This window comes from Myotis brandtii, unplaced genomic scaffold, assembly GCF_000412655.1.
Source record: "Myotis brandtii unplaced genomic scaffold, ASM41265v1 scaffold1466, whole genome shotgun sequence".
In the NCBI taxonomy this organism is placed as follows: Eukaryota; Metazoa; Chordata; class Mammalia; order Chiroptera; family Vespertilionidae; genus Myotis; species Myotis brandtii.
The window spans coordinates 321,061-337,383 of record NW_005355270.1 but is presented as its reverse complement, the minus strand read 5'-3'; the positions used below and the strand labels follow the sequence as shown (position 1 = coordinate 337,383).

General features: G+C 49.4%; 1 protein-coding gene across 1 annotated transcript in view; it reads left to right on the top strand.

The window, feature by feature from the left end:
* The first annotated feature begins 234 nt into the window (after positions 1 to 234).
* The window catches only part of DPY19L3 (dpy-19-like 3 (C. elegans)), a 29,912-nt gene continuing 13,823 nt past the window's right edge, over positions 235 to 16,323 (top strand). Inside the window, exons 1-13 of the mRNA XM_005861270.2 lie at positions 235 to 427; positions 819 to 955; positions 6,377 to 6,467; positions 8,325 to 8,446; positions 8,971 to 9,116; positions 10,153 to 10,276; positions 11,206 to 11,340; positions 12,636 to 12,767; positions 13,230 to 13,331; positions 14,234 to 14,307; positions 14,495 to 14,653; positions 15,366 to 15,479; positions 15,790 to 15,901. Of these exons, the coding sequence (XP_005861332.2) occupies positions 325 to 427; positions 819 to 955; positions 6,377 to 6,467; positions 8,325 to 8,446; positions 8,971 to 9,116; positions 10,153 to 10,276; positions 11,206 to 11,340; positions 12,636 to 12,767; positions 13,230 to 13,331; positions 14,234 to 14,307; positions 14,495 to 14,653; positions 15,366 to 15,479; positions 15,790 to 15,901 (1,551 nt within the window). The 5' untranslated portion in view covers positions 235 to 324. The remainder of the gene's footprint in view (positions 428 to 818; positions 956 to 6,376; positions 6,468 to 8,324; positions 8,447 to 8,970; positions 9,117 to 10,152; positions 10,277 to 11,205; positions 11,341 to 12,635; positions 12,768 to 13,229; positions 13,332 to 14,233; positions 14,308 to 14,494; positions 14,654 to 15,365; positions 15,480 to 15,789; positions 15,902 to 16,323) is intronic.

Sequence of the window (16,323 nt, the reverse complement as noted above, 5' to 3'; positions counted from 1 at the left end):
ACCAGCGCGGGGCTGCAGGGGTCTCCGCGGCCTCCCGACGGTGCCTCCACACGCTGCTCTTGGTTCTCGCGTGGGGTTCCGTGTGGGGTTCCATAGGTTCTCGTGCGGGGTTCCGTAAGTTCTCGTGTGGGGTTCCGTAGGTTCTCTGCGGGGTTCTGGGAGCCTTGCTGGGGGTGGAGCTGCGAAGGTGAGACGGGAAAGCGCCCAGGAAGGCCACCTAAGCCGGGGCGTGGGGGAGGAGGGGGCTGCGGGCCATTCATTCCGCTCCCCGCAGGTGCATCTGCAGGAGCCTGGGACGAGCCATGCGTGGGCGCCATTGACACCATGATGTCCATCAGGCAGAGAAAAGGAGTCCGAGCCGCAGACTCGTCGGGGGACGGCGCAGCCCAGCAGGAGGACGGGGCACCGGAACCGAAGCTGCCCTCCGGTGGGTGCCGCATGTGACCTTCGGTCACTCCCACAAGATATAGCTCCCTACAGCCTTGCTTGTCCTGACACCCCACATTTCAGTCTGATGTTAAGTGAGCACACCTGAGGGTCTGAAACAGACTGTGCAATTCTTTATTTTTTTAACATTTTTATTTCAGAGAGGAAGGGAGAGAGAGAAACATCAATGATGAGAGAGAATCACTGATCAGCTGCCTCCTGCACGCCCCCCACTGGGGATGGAGCCCGCAACCCAGGCCTGTGCCCTTGACCGGAATCGAACCCGGGACCCTTCAGTCCGCAGGCCGCCGCACTGTCCACTGAGCAAACCAGCCAGGGCAGACTGTGCAGTTCTTTACCGACTTAGTTCTTTATCGGTTTGACTTTTCCAGAAGGTGGTACCAGTAGAAGGTTATGGAAGATTCTGTCATTTACAGTCGGCGGAGCCGTCGCCCTCTGTGCTGGACTCCTGACGTCCGTCTACCTGGCCACCTTACATGAGAATGACCTGTGGTTTTCCAACATAAAGGTACGGGTTTCCGTGAGCCCGGCATGAGATTCCCACAGAGAATCCAGTCCCTAAACAGTGTGGCGATGGAGTAAAAAGACTGTGTTTTTTGGTAAAATAAGATCAGAATGTCTACAGTCCAGGGCGTTTCCTAACTTATTCCAGGGAAGCAGCAGTTACTGGGACCAGCGCTTTTCTTTGTGTTAATCCTCACCCGAGGATGTTTTCCCACTGATTTTAGAGAGAGTGGGAGGAAGAGAAAGGGAAAGGAAGAGAAACATCGATGTGAGAGAAACACATCGATGGGTTGCCTCCTGCATGTGCCCCGACCAGGGCCCCGGGCCAGGGAGGAGCCTGTAACCGAGGTCCGTGCCCTTGACTGGAATCGAACCCGGGACCCTTCGGTCCGCAGGCTGACGCTCTATCCACTGAGCCACTGGATCGTGAACTTAGTGCCGTGGGTCACGAGTAACGCTTTCCTTCGTGACATCACGTACAAGAGCGTGCTGTGACGTGTGCTGGGGTGCGGGATCAGCCATGAAACTCTTCATTGTGTGTGTGTGTATACAAATGAGGTCACAGTATAAACGTGTTTCTTCTGTTGGGTGGTATTAAAAAAGAAAGACAGAAATTCGAAAGGCACTGCTCTGCGCCATGGAGTCTCCGCCCAGTGGTCGCAGCGTGTCCACGTCTAACTGGATGTGCGCGTGGCGGGGGCCAGCCATGACTCCGGGGAAGGAGCCATAATTCTCTTCACACTCAGGAAGTCTGTGGTGTTTTACACACCAGTTTCCTGTTGTCCCTCTCTTCTCTCTCTTTGTAAGCATTTCTAGTGTTTCTTTTAAATATATATATATATTTTTTTTTTTTTTTTTTTTATTGATTTCAGAGAGGAAGGGAGAAGGAGAGATAGAAACATCCCTGATGAGAGAGAGAATCACTGATCGGCTGCCTCCTGCACGCCCCACACTGGGGATCGAGCCTGCGACCCGGGCCTGTGCCCTGACCAGGAATGAACCGTGACCTCCTGGTTCATAGGTCAGTGTTCAATCACCGAGCCACACCAGCCGGCTCTAGCGTTTTTTAATTTGGCACTGTTTTCAGAACGAGTATATTACGCAAGGAAACTTACATATTGACAGTGTTTTTGAACCAAATATGCCTTTTTCTTCTTTAACCCAAAGTGTCATGACCTGTGACCTTACTTACAACCATGGTGTCTCATGACTGGCTGCTTACAAAGATAAAATTCACCTTCGAGGGCCAAGAATTTCTCATCTGTGAGAACATTCAGAAGAAACAACGTGGGACCTAAAGAGAGTTCCCATAGAGAGTTTGCCAAAGTATCGTGAGCTTTGGTTCCCACGTTGGAATGACAAAATAATTATCTGACTGATCTCTGGTAGCTTATGGCTCAGCCTGTATCATTACACCTTTATACACAGTGTGATGACAGCAAAGAAGAATGATCCTTACCCTTTAGTGACAATCGCTAGTTTTTCTTGTCAGAAAGAATTTCACTCACCGATCTCTCTTTAAAGCAGAATGTTGATAAACAGGTTCCCTAGAATTAAGCAGTTTAATGTTTACTGATTAGCACAGTATTTTGAATAAAGACTCAAATACCCCTGTGTGGGCACACAGCGAAGTCGGGTGCTGGTAACTGAAGAGTAAGGAAGGTGCAGACGAGGTCCCATAACTTAGCTTTAACCTGTCAGGTCACCAGTCGGTCAGCAGGTGTCTGTGGAATGAAGGAAGGAATTCTCGGAGGAAGAAGAGGCCCGTCAGACGCAGCGTCCAGTGCGGGGGCTGGGTTAGCGCTCCGGGGAAAGGCCCTGCATTCCCTCAGGCTGATGCGGGCCTTCCCTTGAAGTCGTTTTCTTAAAGTGCATTCTTCCTTCTCGTTGAAAAATAAACCCCTTGACAACAAGGGCTAAATTCTTGCACCTTTCTGTCTCCCCAGCAAATCAAAGTCCAGTGATGAGGAGAAGTAGTTCCCCCTTGGCTCAACGCACTCGAGACCCTCGATTCTTTTAGTCCTTTTTCCTCACGCTAGCATTTCCCACTGTCCCTCATTTATTTGCTGTCACAGAATTTGAATATCTTCCCACTGAACACTCTTACAAAGCAAGGAGCCTTTAGAAGCAGTAGGGTTAGTGCACAGCGTGGCAGCCACAGTGAGACCAGGGCTGGTCACCTCGGGTCAGCCCCGTGGGAGGGCAGTCACTTCGACAGGCAGGCGTCCGAGCGCCTCAGAGCTTGGCAACCCTCGGGCTGCAGCTCCAGTCACCCCGAGGGTGCGAGTCCTGCATTCTGACTGGTGGGCGTGGACTTGCCAGACAGTTCCCCGGGTACGTGCCGGGAATATGTTTGCTGAGGGCTCGCTTCCCAGCGCCGGACGGGGAACAGCTGTCTTCCTGTGAGCTGCTGTTCGCTGGTGAGATGATTGTCGACCTAATTCGGAAACAGATTTCGGTTATAAGGTTAATCTTCCCGTGGCTTCCCCACCACCTGCAGCCTCGTCATTTGGGGGGCAGTTTTTATAAGCAGGAGTGATTTACGTGAGATTTTAAAGGACCGAGTGAGATGTTGCCTTTGCACATTTGGTGTCGTTTGTCTAAAAGGACTTGTTACCCCTGTGTGCCGCCAAGGAGGCGGATGGCTCATTCTGGGCAGTCACTTTTTTTTCCTTTTAGTGCTTCTGTTAAATTACTGTATCCACGACTACAGAATGGTTTGAGCTGTACAGTTCCTTAAAAATACACTTCCTTTGTCTCTCCACTTCTTTCTGTCATTATCTTTAGAGAAGATGTTCGCATCTCTCAGCATCGCTTTCCCGGTGGAACCCACGCAAGTAAAATGGGAGGTATTTGCTCGTTCTGCATTCTTTAGAGGCAGCGCTATTGCTGTGCGTCGTCCGTGGCACAACCCACCCGCCCGGCAAAGTATAAATTGCTGTAGAACTGGGAAAGGGTTTGAATGGGGGAAGCAGATGTCGTCTTAGCAGGAAGCAGATGTAAAACTTGCAAATGTCTGTCTGATAAAGTATAGCATTTGGTTCCCCACAGCTGGTGCCAAGATCACCAATTCATCATGTTTGAATGCATTTTTCCTAATTACGACCCTCTGTTCCTCACACGTTCCGGGTGGATTAAGGAGGGGGGAGGGCGCAAAAGCTTTCTCCCGTGAGTACTTCGAGGCCTTTCTTTCCCCGTCTTGATGAAATCAGTCTCTCCTCTCGGCCGGCGTGGCTCAGTGGTTGAGCATGGGCCTGTGAACCAGGAGGTCACGGTTCGATTCCTGGGTTGTGAACTCTGTCCACTGTGTGGGGCGGGCAAGAGGATCAATACATCTCTCTCATCATTGATGTTTCTGTCCCCCTCTCCCTCTGCCTTCCTCTCTGAAATCAATAAAAATACATTTTAAAAAAAAAGTCATTTCCTCTCGGAAACCGTGTGGGGTTAGAAGCCCCCACAAGAGAGTGACCGATGGGGCTCTGCAGGCTGATTTGGGGTGTCAGTGTGACGTCAGCATGTGCCCTGGAAGGCGGCCGGAGAGAAGAAGAGGAGTGTCATTAAGCTGAGTGTGGCTGTTTTGCATGGAAGGAAGCTAATGTCGACTCAGTTAACGTCCATGCCCAGCCTCTGGGGGTCCTTGACCCAGTAGGAGTCTGAACATTGGAGAGGGGAGCGATGCCAGTTTACTTTACTGTCATCAAAAGCAACAGAGCTGCCGTCGCCGAGGTCGGAGAGGCTGCCTGCCCTGCTGAGGAAGGCACACCACAGGAGAGCTCAGGAGCCATCATTTCACACTGTCCTTCCTGCAAAGCAGATGTGCTGATGAGATTAAACGTCAGAACCTGACTGGGCCTTCCTTTTTTTAGTTTTAATATGTTCTTATTGACTTTTAGAGAGAGAGGAAGGATAGAGAGATAGAAACATCGATGAGAGAGAAATCACATCTATCGGCTGCCTCCTGCACGCCCAACACTGGGAATCGAGCCCACAACCTGGGTGATGACCTCCTGGTTTGTGGGTCATCGCTCAACCACTGAGCCACACCAGCGGGGCTGGGCCTTCTTTTTACTATTTTATTTTTCCAGAATAAGTTTTTTTTCCACGAAAGGAAGCTCATTTCCAATTTGCTACCCTACCCCTCCTCCCATTTTTTAAAAGAGTTAACAATGATAGAACAAAATAGTTTGTTTTTCAAGGTCAATAATTAGATGTCTATACTCTTACATAATTGAATATTTCTTCAATGCGCTATTCATGAATTGATTTATAACACCTTTTTTTAAGAAGAAAAATATTTAAAGAAATACTTAAAAGGTAGAAGAAGTAAATAATTTCCAGGTATGATGATAAGTTGCATGAGTGGTTCCTTTAATGAAATATTTATTAATATTTGAAAAATAGTTGGCGGTACGGGAACTACAGAGGTGGTAGAAGAGGGTTATCGGCGAGGAAGCCAGATGTATGGTGTTTGCCGTCTCCCCAGTGGAGCCGGGGTTGTGGGATGTGGACCCGCTGTAACAGGAGACGTAGGTCTTAGGGCGTTGCAGATCTTAGGGCCTGGTTTCGAACGCTGGTGTAAAGGAATCTAGAATGACACAGATTATAACCATTTGTTCACGCAGAATGCTTCACATGTACATACATGAAATACAGGGTCGAAGCATAGTAGTGGGATTATTCCCGAAGTCTTCCTATCCTCAATACCAGTTTCCTGCATATTTTATGTTAATGTCTTAAATTTTATAAAAGCATGTTACAACCCAATTGACTAATAGCTATTGCTTTAAATTCCGTTCCTCTAAAAATGGACTGTGTATGTGAAAGCCCTTTAAATATCTTGTATCCATTTCCCTACATGAACACTTTCCACTTGTCAAAGTAAAATTCACATGTAAAAGGTCTACTGCCTTTCACTACGACATCCTTATATTCTTAAAATAAAAGGAAAACTATTCATCTCATGTAATATTGTCAGCTTTTAGGCAAGTGTCTAACACAATTACAGTTCTTTTCATTTGGGGGATTTTTTTATGCTGTTTCGGTTTTGTTTCTCACTAATATTACATAAGAATAGTGGTGGGGGGTTGTTTATTTGTTTTAATTTGTGTGAAATACAAGAAAAATGTTGCCTCTGAAACATCAACTAAATGGAACTAGTTGTCTCTGCTTTTAAAAATGCTTTGTTACAGAAAATTTTACACACCCATAGAAGTAGAGAGAATCATATAATAAACCCTTAAATAGACACCCAGCCTCAGCCATTATCAGCCGTCTGTTGCTTCTGTTTGCTGAGATTTCTTAAGACTCTGTCTCCAGAGTTGGTTTCCCTTCTAAGTTGTAGTTCTGTGTCCTGTCTCGATAGTGACAACAGAGACGTAACCAGGCTAGGTCGTGTGAACCCAAATGAAAATCGCCTTCGTTTCAGGAGGTGGAGCGGGAGATCTCCTTCCGGACGGAGTGCGGGCTGTACTACTCCTACTACAAGCAGATGCTGCAGGCGCCCAGCCTCGCGCACGGTAAGGTGCCCACGCCATGCGGTCCCCACCTTTTCCCTGTGTCAGCCAGAAAACACGTTGGCACGGAAGCACGTGACATGCTCCATGGAACGTGTATTGTCTTCCTTCGACCCTTTGTCGTTTTACTGGTTAAAGGACAGGAAACGTTCTGCTCTAGAAGCTGTATAATACCTTATGTATCCCTCCTTCCCCGCCTCTGCGAGCCGCCCCTCCCATAATTCATCTTTGTGATTTCTCGGTCTCGCAGCTGACTTTTCTCGCGATCCCCTGGGAAGAGGTCTTTGCAGGTGACAGGGCTGTGGTCTGGATGGAGGGATTTCGATAAACCAAGCGAAATTACAGCCGTCCCAGTGCCCCATGCATGCCTTTATTTCTGCAGTGGCCATTTCCCCCATTTCCACTGTTTGTAAGTGCTCACAGCCCACACTCTTCACCTTGGCTCCGGCGAATGGAAGCCGGAGGGTCCCCCATGTCTTGTGTGCTGATGTGGGTCACCCGGCATGAGGCACAGCTGTCCTGTCTTGGACTCGGGTTCAGATGTGTTTTTGGCGAGAATTCTCCAGGGGTGATGTTTTGTGCTTCCCTGTCACAATGAGAGGCGTGCGATTTTGCTTATCTTCCTTTTTGTGCCATAAAAGTTAGTCCGTTCCTGTGTGGAAAGGCAGTTTTACGCATAAAAAGGTTAACTACCCCTCAGCCAACACGTAATGGTGTAGCAGCTGTTTGAGGCTGCATCGCCTGTACCTGTTACTTCAGTAGAGTTGCAGAGTGACACTGACTCTGCCCTCCCTCCCGGATCTGCCAGCTGGAGCTGTCTAACCCCTTTTTCTCATCAGCTGTTCGGTGGCCTCGAGGCACAGTCGGTACAGGAAAGGCAGGCTGAGGTGAGCGCGAGTCAGGGCGCTGTTGGCCAGGGCTCAGCAGTGGGCATTCACGTGGGTGTCTACCTGCTTCTGGGTGGGGTTTCGTGGGGAGCAGAGCAGCTCCCTCGCTGTGACCTGTTGAAAGTCAGCCCTGGACACAAGGGTTTGTCCTTCCCGCCCCTGCAGGACACATGAGGGGGGGGGGGGCAGTGGCATGTCCCACCTTCAGTGGGTGACCCTGTCTCCTCTTCGATGACCCGGGCTCAGGCCACAGGCTGGGACTGGAAAGAGGGTGGAGTTTGGGAGTCGGGGGGCACGTGCCCCACGCCAGACACCACTCCTCCTGCAAAAGAAAAGAAAAAGACAGTGTCTTTAAACAGAAACATCATCACTCAGTCCCCACAACAGAGAGGCATCGAGCCAGCATGGCAGAAGTCCTTAGTGAGGTGAGAAGCTGCCGTGAAGGTGACTGCCACCTTTTTACGTGTCGCTGGACCCGGCTCACCCAGCGCTTGTCCCGGTGGTTCTTCCAGAGCATTTCAAGCAGATGCCGAGGCGGCGAGTCCTGCAGCGGCTCTGCCTCCCAGGGTTTAAACGTCCCTGAGAGCAGACAAAGCCACACGTGGCAGGCGTTGGCCACGTCTCTGCCTGTTTCTTCTAATCTGTAGGCTTCTTCCCATTTTTCCTTGTAATTGTTTGTGGAAAACGCTGAGTGATCTGTCGGATAGTGTCCCACTTTCTGGGTTTTGCTGGAGCCCCCGGCCCGGCGCCTGCCTTGCCGTGTTTCTGTGGTCTGAGCGGCCCATCAGGTGGTGGTGGGTCTGGCGCTGGCTGGGTCCAGGTTCTGGTTCGGTCGGGATGCTTCCCGGAGGGTGTCGTCTGCTTCACAGCAGGCACGTTCTCTGGCCCTTGCAAAGACTCTGTGAGTAGTTTTGAATAAATGAATTATTTAAATTGTAATTCTTTTTCCTGGTTTTTCAAATATCAACCTTAGGTTTTCATGGCTTAATGTACGATAACAAAACAGAATCTATGCGGACCATTAACCTCCTTCAGCGAATGAACATTTACCAGGAGGTCTTCCTCAGTGTTTTATACCGAGTTCTGCCCATACAGGTATGTTGAGGTGTTGTGTGGCGTTGAGTTAAGAGCAGGTGGACATCAAAATCTGCCATTTCAGGTTGAAGTTTGACATGTTATTCTGATCTTCAACTGGCTTGGTGGAAAAGCAGCAGTACCCTAATCATCTTCATAAATACTGTGACGTTTGCTTTTTATTCCTGTCTTATAAGCTGTGTGGTACATGTGATGCTTCCCGGCTTACGATGTGTGTGCAGTTTAGAAGCGATAAACGTTTTCAGGTGGACACATGTGATCGCTCCTCACTTATCTTTGAAATAAAAGACATTGGAAAGTTACCAAATCACAATGACCTCTTCTCACTTGAGCAGGGTAAAACCGGACAAAACCAGGTGTGCCCTCGTCCGAAGAGGGAAGCCCCCCGGAGGCTCTCTGGGGGATGTGGGCTGTGGAGTGGGATCAGCTCCAGGCTTCTGGATGAGGTCCTACTGTGTGTTGTTTGAGTGGCAGGGAGAAGGGCAGGGCTTCCCTCACGAGTAGTTTCATCGTCCCTTTTGCAGAAGTACCTCGAGCCCGTTTACTTCTACATCTACACCTTGTTCGGGCTCCAGGCGGTCTACGTGGCGGCTCTGTACGCCACCAGCTGGCTCCTGAGCGGCACGTGGCTGGCGGGGCTCTTGGCGGCTTTCTGGTACGTCACCAACAGGTGAGTCGGAGCCGCTGTCGCCTCCTCCCTTTAAACAGAGCAAAGGGCAGTCGCTCAGAGGAAGCTGCTCTGCAGCCCTGTCAGTCAGGGAGCCTCTGCCAGCGCTCGGAAAAACTGCCTGACCTGCAGTCGCAACACCAATACTGAGGAGGAAACTTACAAACTCGGACACAGCGTCTGACATTGATTCTATGTCAGAATCCCAAACAAACTGCTTTCTCCTGTAACCTTACTGAGGGATTACTGCAGGCCGAGCACTGTGCAAAATGCTTTCCGAGTATTCCCCGACGAGCCTCATGGAGGAGAGACTGTTCTTACCCCACCCTAGGGATGCGGACATTGAAGCTTAAGGGCTAACTTACAGTGATAGGTGAGTCTGTGTACCTGTGAGAATAAGTACATGTCAAGGCATGTGCATATCTGAATCAGTACACAGGCTGCGAAGTCTTGGTCAGAATTCTAACAGGGGTGCGACCACTGTGCCAGGCTGCCTCTTAGCATTCTGATCTAGCCTATTATTCCTGCTAAGAGTGAATGGAAGTCAAATGTGTTTGTTTCAAGAGTAAATCAAAGATATTTATTGAAAGCCTACAATGTGTAGAGACAGTTCTTGGAACCAGTGGACAAAGATGACACCTGACCTCTACCTGCCCTCTAGGGGTCACGTTCTAGGGAAGCAAGGGGCTCGTAGAAATGGTCAGCGGTGACAAGTTCAGGACGTGTACAGCGTGAAGAGCACAGGGGAGCGTGCATGGGGAGTGGAGGCAGTGAGGCAGTCACAGGAACACGCGTGTTTCCGCCCAGATCCCCCTGGCTGGCTGCCACGTGTGGACGGGCACCTGGACGTCCTCCCTGCCGAGTTTACGTTGCGGGGCTGGTGGGGGAGAACAGATGGTTACTGGGAACCAGTCGCCAGAGCCTGGTGCCCTTCGTGTGACGTAGCTGTCGTGTAGGACAGTGGAGGCGGCCACGGCACGGGCAGCCATGGCACGGGCGGCCACGGCACGGGTGAGGACTGTGCTCCCTGTGTGTGCAGGACAGACACCACCCGGGTGGAGTTCACCATCCCGCTGCGGGAGAACTGGGCGCTGCCCTTCTTTGCGGTCCAGGTCGCAGCCATCACGTATTTCCTGAGGCCAAACCTGCGTCCCGTGTCCGAGGTAAGTCCCAGAATCCTTCCTGTTTCTAATCTCCAATGTCATCCAAGCTCAGGAGTGGTGACGGGCGGAGTCCTTGGTTCATGACCAGTTTTTGAGTTAAAGGAAGCCTTCTTCTGAGCCTTCTCCTCCTTTGCAAAGAAATGGTTTCCTTTTATTGTTTGAAATGTGCTTTACAGCAGGGCTGGTGTGGCTCAGTGGTTGAGCATCAACCCATGAACCAGGAGGTCACGGTTCAATTCCCAGTCAGGGCACATGCCCAGGTTGCAGGCTCGATCCCCAGTAGGGGGCGTGCAGGAGGCAGCTGGTCAGTGATTCACTCTCATTGATGTTTCTCTCCCTCTCCCTTCCTCTCGAAATCAATAAAAATATATACTTTTTAAATATACTTTTTACATAATCCAGCCTTAAGTAGTTGCAGCAAACCCACAGACAATTTCTGCAAAACGGTGGGAACCCTTAAGCCACTGCTCTTGCGATGCCACTTGGTGTGTGGTCACCTCTGTGCTGGTGTGGGATCCGCACAGCAGGCTCGATCCCCAGTGGGGGGCGTGCAGGAGGCAGCCGGTCAATGATTCACTCTCATCATTGATGTTTCTCTCCCTCTCCCTTCCTCTCGAAATCAATAAAAATATATACTTTTTAAATATACTTTTTACATAATCCAGCCTTAAGTAGTTGCAGCAAACCCACAGACAATTTCTGCAAAACGGTGGGAACCCTTAAGCCACTGCTCTTGCGATGCCACTTGGTGTGTGGTCACCTCTGTGCTGGTGTGGGATCCGCACAGCGCGTGGTTGCCTCCAGCGCTCGGGTTGTCAGAGCCACGATCTCTGTTCTCTGTTTGCTCACAGAGGTCCTGCTGCTCTCGAACCCGCCCGCGAGGCTCTATCCCTCACGACAGGGGCGTTACAGAGGTTTTCTCTCCACAGCGGCTGGCCCTGCTCGCCATCTTCACGTCGACGTTTGTCTTCAGCCTGACCTGGCAGTTTAATCAGTTCACGATGCTGGTGCAGGCGCTGGGGCTGTTCGCGCTGGACTCCCTGGGCATGCTGCCGGCCGCCAAGGTGAGCACGCGGCGGGGACGGGAGGCGGCGCTGGTGCTGTGCTGTCGCAGGTGCGCATGTGTGTCACACGGCGGAAATGTGCTGTTTGAGCTGGTGGTTAACAGCCTCGTGTGACCATCTTAACTCTGATTCTGCTTATTGTACGTTAAATGGCAGATTTATTTGGAGCACAAATATCTAGATCAATTGTCCTTTATAGAGAAGATTTACATTTCAATTTATAAGACAGCTCTCAAAATGTGTGGCTGTGCACCGCCTCCCCAAGGAAATCAGTGGGTCTGTAGCAACTTTCCTGTGGTCCCTTATAACATCCTCACTGCGACATCAACCAGCCTCGGGGGTGAGCCTGCTGAGGCCACACGGACTTCCCTCTGAAATGAGGAACTTCAACCCTGTTTGTTCCTCGTGTGTGCTGCAGGCCTGACTTTTAAATGCTGACCAGGGTCTGTTTCCTTTGAGGTCGGAGCACAAAACAAGGGGGAAATGTGACTTCCTGCTGAATAAGAATCTTCATAAACCGGTGTGAACCTGCGATGGCCTAATTGAAAGAAAAGAGAAAAAGTATCAGCTCTTCATTTTATTTATTTTTTGAGGCATTTTTGCGTGGCTCCACGTGGGCTGAGCTCTGCTTCTTTGACTTTTCATCCTGTCAGTGTCACTGGCCAGAGCTGCTCATGTGCACTTATTTCCCTGCGCCGGTCGCCTCAGCTGGCACCTGTGCCCGTCCCCCCGACCCTAAGGCCGGTGCGCGGCCCTGTCTTACCACCAGCCGGTCCCCACACCAAGGCTGAAGGCCGGCCGAGGTGCTCACCTGCAGTTCCAGTCCCTGGGGAAGTAGGCGCGTGCGCGAGCACGCACACACACACACACACACGCACACACGCACACACATACACACACGCACGCGCGCGCACACATGCACACGCATAGGTAAAGGGAAGCAATGGACGACGTGGTCCTCAAGTGGGAAGTTGGGAAGTAGTGGGAGATGATGAACTGCTGATGGTCAGCTGTCAACAGTAACTTAAAGGAATTTAGGAGAAGCTGAAGGCTACAGATGCGTTTCCAGGATGCGGTTAAAGCATCGTTTCTTCCTCTGCTTCATAGTATCCAGTTTGTTGCCTCTTGACTGTTACAGAATTTCAAACGTTTTGTGGTTAAACAGACGTGTGTGACTTCGTTTCTTCTTTAGCCAGTGGGTGTACTCCAGTGGGTGTTCTCTGCGTGTGTGTAACTGGAGACGGGGCGCTGGTCTCCTGATGACCTGCCTCCTCACCTCCACTCTCCCTCCGAAGGCGACCTGGCTGTACTCCATCCAGCTCACAGCTCTGCTCCTGGTCTGTGCCCTGCAGTTTTTCAATTCCATGATTCTTGGATCTTTGCTGATCAGTTTTAACCTCTCAGTATTAATTGCAAGAAAACTTCAGGTAGGAATTCTTTTTTTTTTTTTTGTCTATAAATTTTTTAGTTCATGGGACCTTTCATGCAGCGTTCAAAGGAAAACTGATGACCAAATTCCCACTGAAAAGTGGGAAGGGCATCCTTGGGTTTTTGGAAATCCATGGTTAGCATTGATGAGAGCTGCCACGGACAAACCGTCACAGCTGTGGTTAGAACAGGCTGTTCGCTGACTCAAAAACATTCGTGCTCATTCCTGCTGTCAACCTTAATTATAAGTAAATGTCACTCATACTTGAACTCTTTAGATGCTATTATATTTGATTATCTGTAAAGTTATCTGAGATTATAAGAAAACTAGTAGGTTATGTTTTCCACATATTTTCCCCATGTGTTGCATGACCCAATGTTTTAAATGCTTATGTAATCTTAAGTGTTTATGAAGTTATATTCAAATTTAAGAATTAAACCTCAACTCTTTTAATTTCTAGAAAAATCTGAAAACTGGAAACTTCCTTAATAGGCTTGGGAAACTCTTGTTACATCTACTTGTGGTTTTATGTTTGACGCTTTTTCTCAACAACATGATTAAGGTAGGTTAATAAAATGTCATATTTAATTTAGCATTTCTAAAGAGTTACCAGTTTTACTTTAAACAGGCTCAGTTTGGGAGGGATATTGTTTTATATTTATTAAGTTGATTGGGGTGACATTGGTCAACATGAGCATATAGGTTTCAGGTGTGGGTTTCTATGTTACAAGATCTGAACAGGCTTAAGTTTTAAGTTGTTTCAGTAACAGGATTCTTTTCTTGATTTCAGTCCTTGCTTTCTATTCACTCTAACATGTTCTACCTCAACTCCTTTTGAGTCACTAAACTTTTTAGAAACTCAACTTTAAAAGCCTTAAACAAGTATTTCTCTCAATTTAAAAAATTCTATTTGTGGCCATTGGAGGTTGCAGATTATCGGGTTATTGGTTTTCTGATCTAAAAGATTATACTCAGCCCTAGCCAGTTTGGCTCAGTGGATAGAGCATCGGCCTGTGGTTCCAGGTTCGATTCCGGCCAAGGGCACATGTCTGGGTTGTGGGCTCCATCCCCGGTAGGGGACATGCAGGAGGCAGCCAATCAATGATTCCCTCTCATCATTGATGTTTCTATCTCTCCCTCTTCCTTCCCCTCTGATACCAATAAAGAAATATATTTTAAAAAAAATAAAATAAAAGATCATACTCAATGGGCTTCTAAAGCCAAAGAAGCCCACCTTTTATCTACTTTACATATTAAACTTACACATAAGATTCTGTCTGACACAGTGATTCTGCCATAAAAGGAAGGGACAGCCTCGGGTCCCTGCTTAGGAGTCTTGGGCCCTGAGGATGTGGTGGTGCGTGTGGCCACCGCTGGTTCTGCACGGCCCCGAGCCTGTGCCCGGGGGGCCCTGCGCGCGGCACACGGGGCACTGACGCAGTTTCTGGCTTCTCCCTCCCGCAGAGAATGCTGAGCCTGAGGTCAGATGAGCACATATTTAAATTTCTGAAGGCCAAGTTTGGATTTGGAGCAACGAGGTACGCCTACATTTAAAGTCTTTTTTTTTTTCTTTAAACAATAAGATGTATGTTTGCTTTTTGTATTAAGTCAGCAAGGACTTTAAAAGTTATCATTGTGCCTTCAACTGCTCATTTCAGACTCATTTGGGGGGAAATGGAAGTTTCCTGACACTGGGTTTAACCCTAGGTCTCCGTTTGTCCCCAGAGACTTCGACGCGAACCTGTACCTGTGTGAGGAAGCGTTCGGCCTGCTGCCCTGGGACACCTTCGGGCGGCTCTCGGACACCCTGCTGCTCCACGCCTACGTGCTCGTCCTGGGCGTCACCGCGACCATGGCACTGGCTGCCGCTCTCCATCACCTCAGGTGCGCAGGCTGCAGACTCCGCGCTGGGCCGTGAGGCTCGGTGTCTCGGTGTCACGGGAAGCAGCAGACAACAGGGCGGTGCTTTTCGGCTTCACGGCCCCAAGGCGGGTGGGGGGCTTTATTGGCGGAAAGATGACTTAGAAAGTCGTGTGCAAGGCTGGGGTCCTGACTCGCGGAAACCACCTGAGAAGCAGGTGCCGTGAACGCTGTTAGACGCGTGAGGCGCGTGGTTAAACATGGGTGCGTTGCTCCAGTGGGCGCAGCCGGTAGAGCCATCGGCTGGAAGTGCCCCGGGCACTGTTGTCGGTTCAGCAGGAACTGAAGCCCAAGTTCATGGCACGTCTTTACTTTTTCTTATTTGTAAAAACTTAAAAAATACTGGTAACTCGTAAAACAGCTTTCAAGATCTTAGTTTCCGCATTTCAAAAGGATTTCTTTTTGTTTGCTATTCTCTTATAATTTAAGGACTGAAGTACTTTCTTTCCTTAAAATTAAATTCATTACATTATAGTTTTTCTGCTTATTAATGCGTTCATATTGTGACACTTTTAGCCTCATAAACAAATTAAAATGACCAGTGGCAATTCATTTTGTCTTAGGGAAGTAATACATTTCTAAATACATGAAAGGGTGAGTGTATTGTCTCTAGAAGAGAGTTGACTAAGTTAGAATCCTGTGTCCAGCTCTCATGTGTCTGTGCTGTTTTGTCCAGCGACTCTCCCGCCCAGGGTCACGCGGGAAGGTGCGCGGTCAGCCTGGGGCCCGACACCGCCTACAACTTAACCCACACCATCGCGTTCGGAGCCTTGGCGCTGAGCACAATGAGGTATTTTCGTCTCATCTCCAACTTATCCTCTTACCCGGCCGCTCTTCACCTGGCCTCAGATAGCAGTATCATGGGAAGCTGTCGTCTTCCTTAATGGCCCAGGTTCCCACAGAACATCCTTGTCTGCCGACTCCTCCGAGGACAAAACCGCAGTCACAGCGGTTTTCCCGGATCCGAGTATCGCGGGGTTGATCCTGCGTCAGCCCTCGGGCCGGGAGGTTATTGCTCCCCTGGCCGGCGTTTCTGCGCAGTCGGGTAGGATCTGACCGCACGGCTGTCTGGGGCTGACCTCTGCCCGCTGTCCCCGCAGAATGAAGTACCTGTGGACGCCGCACGTGTGCGTGTTTGCCGCTTCTGGCCTGTGCAGCCCTGAAGTGTGGGGGTCGCTTCTGAAGGTCGCCCGCCTTTACACCCCAGCAAGGGTCAGTGCTCGCCTCCACCCCTCCATGTCACGGCTTCTCGTGTCTCCTCCTGCCAGCTCTGTTATGTAGGAGTTGCCCAGACAGCCGCCTGGTAAAATGGATACTAAATGTGAAGCTGAAAGTAGAGAACAGATACATTATGATTTTATAAGGAATTTTTTAAATTTTATTTTGTAATCATTTCTTTCCCAGCCATCAATTAGATATGCTCATTCTACAGAATTTAGAAATCCTGAAAAGCACAAAAAGAAAACTTAAAAATCGCCAATAACCCTACTGTCCAGAGCTGTCACTAATCCTATCTAATAATAGAGAAACATGGTAATTAACCGTAAGTTCGCTACCCTTCCCATTGGCTAATCAGCGAGATATGCAAATTAACTGCCAACCAAGATGGCGGCCGGCAGCCACGCAGCTGAAGC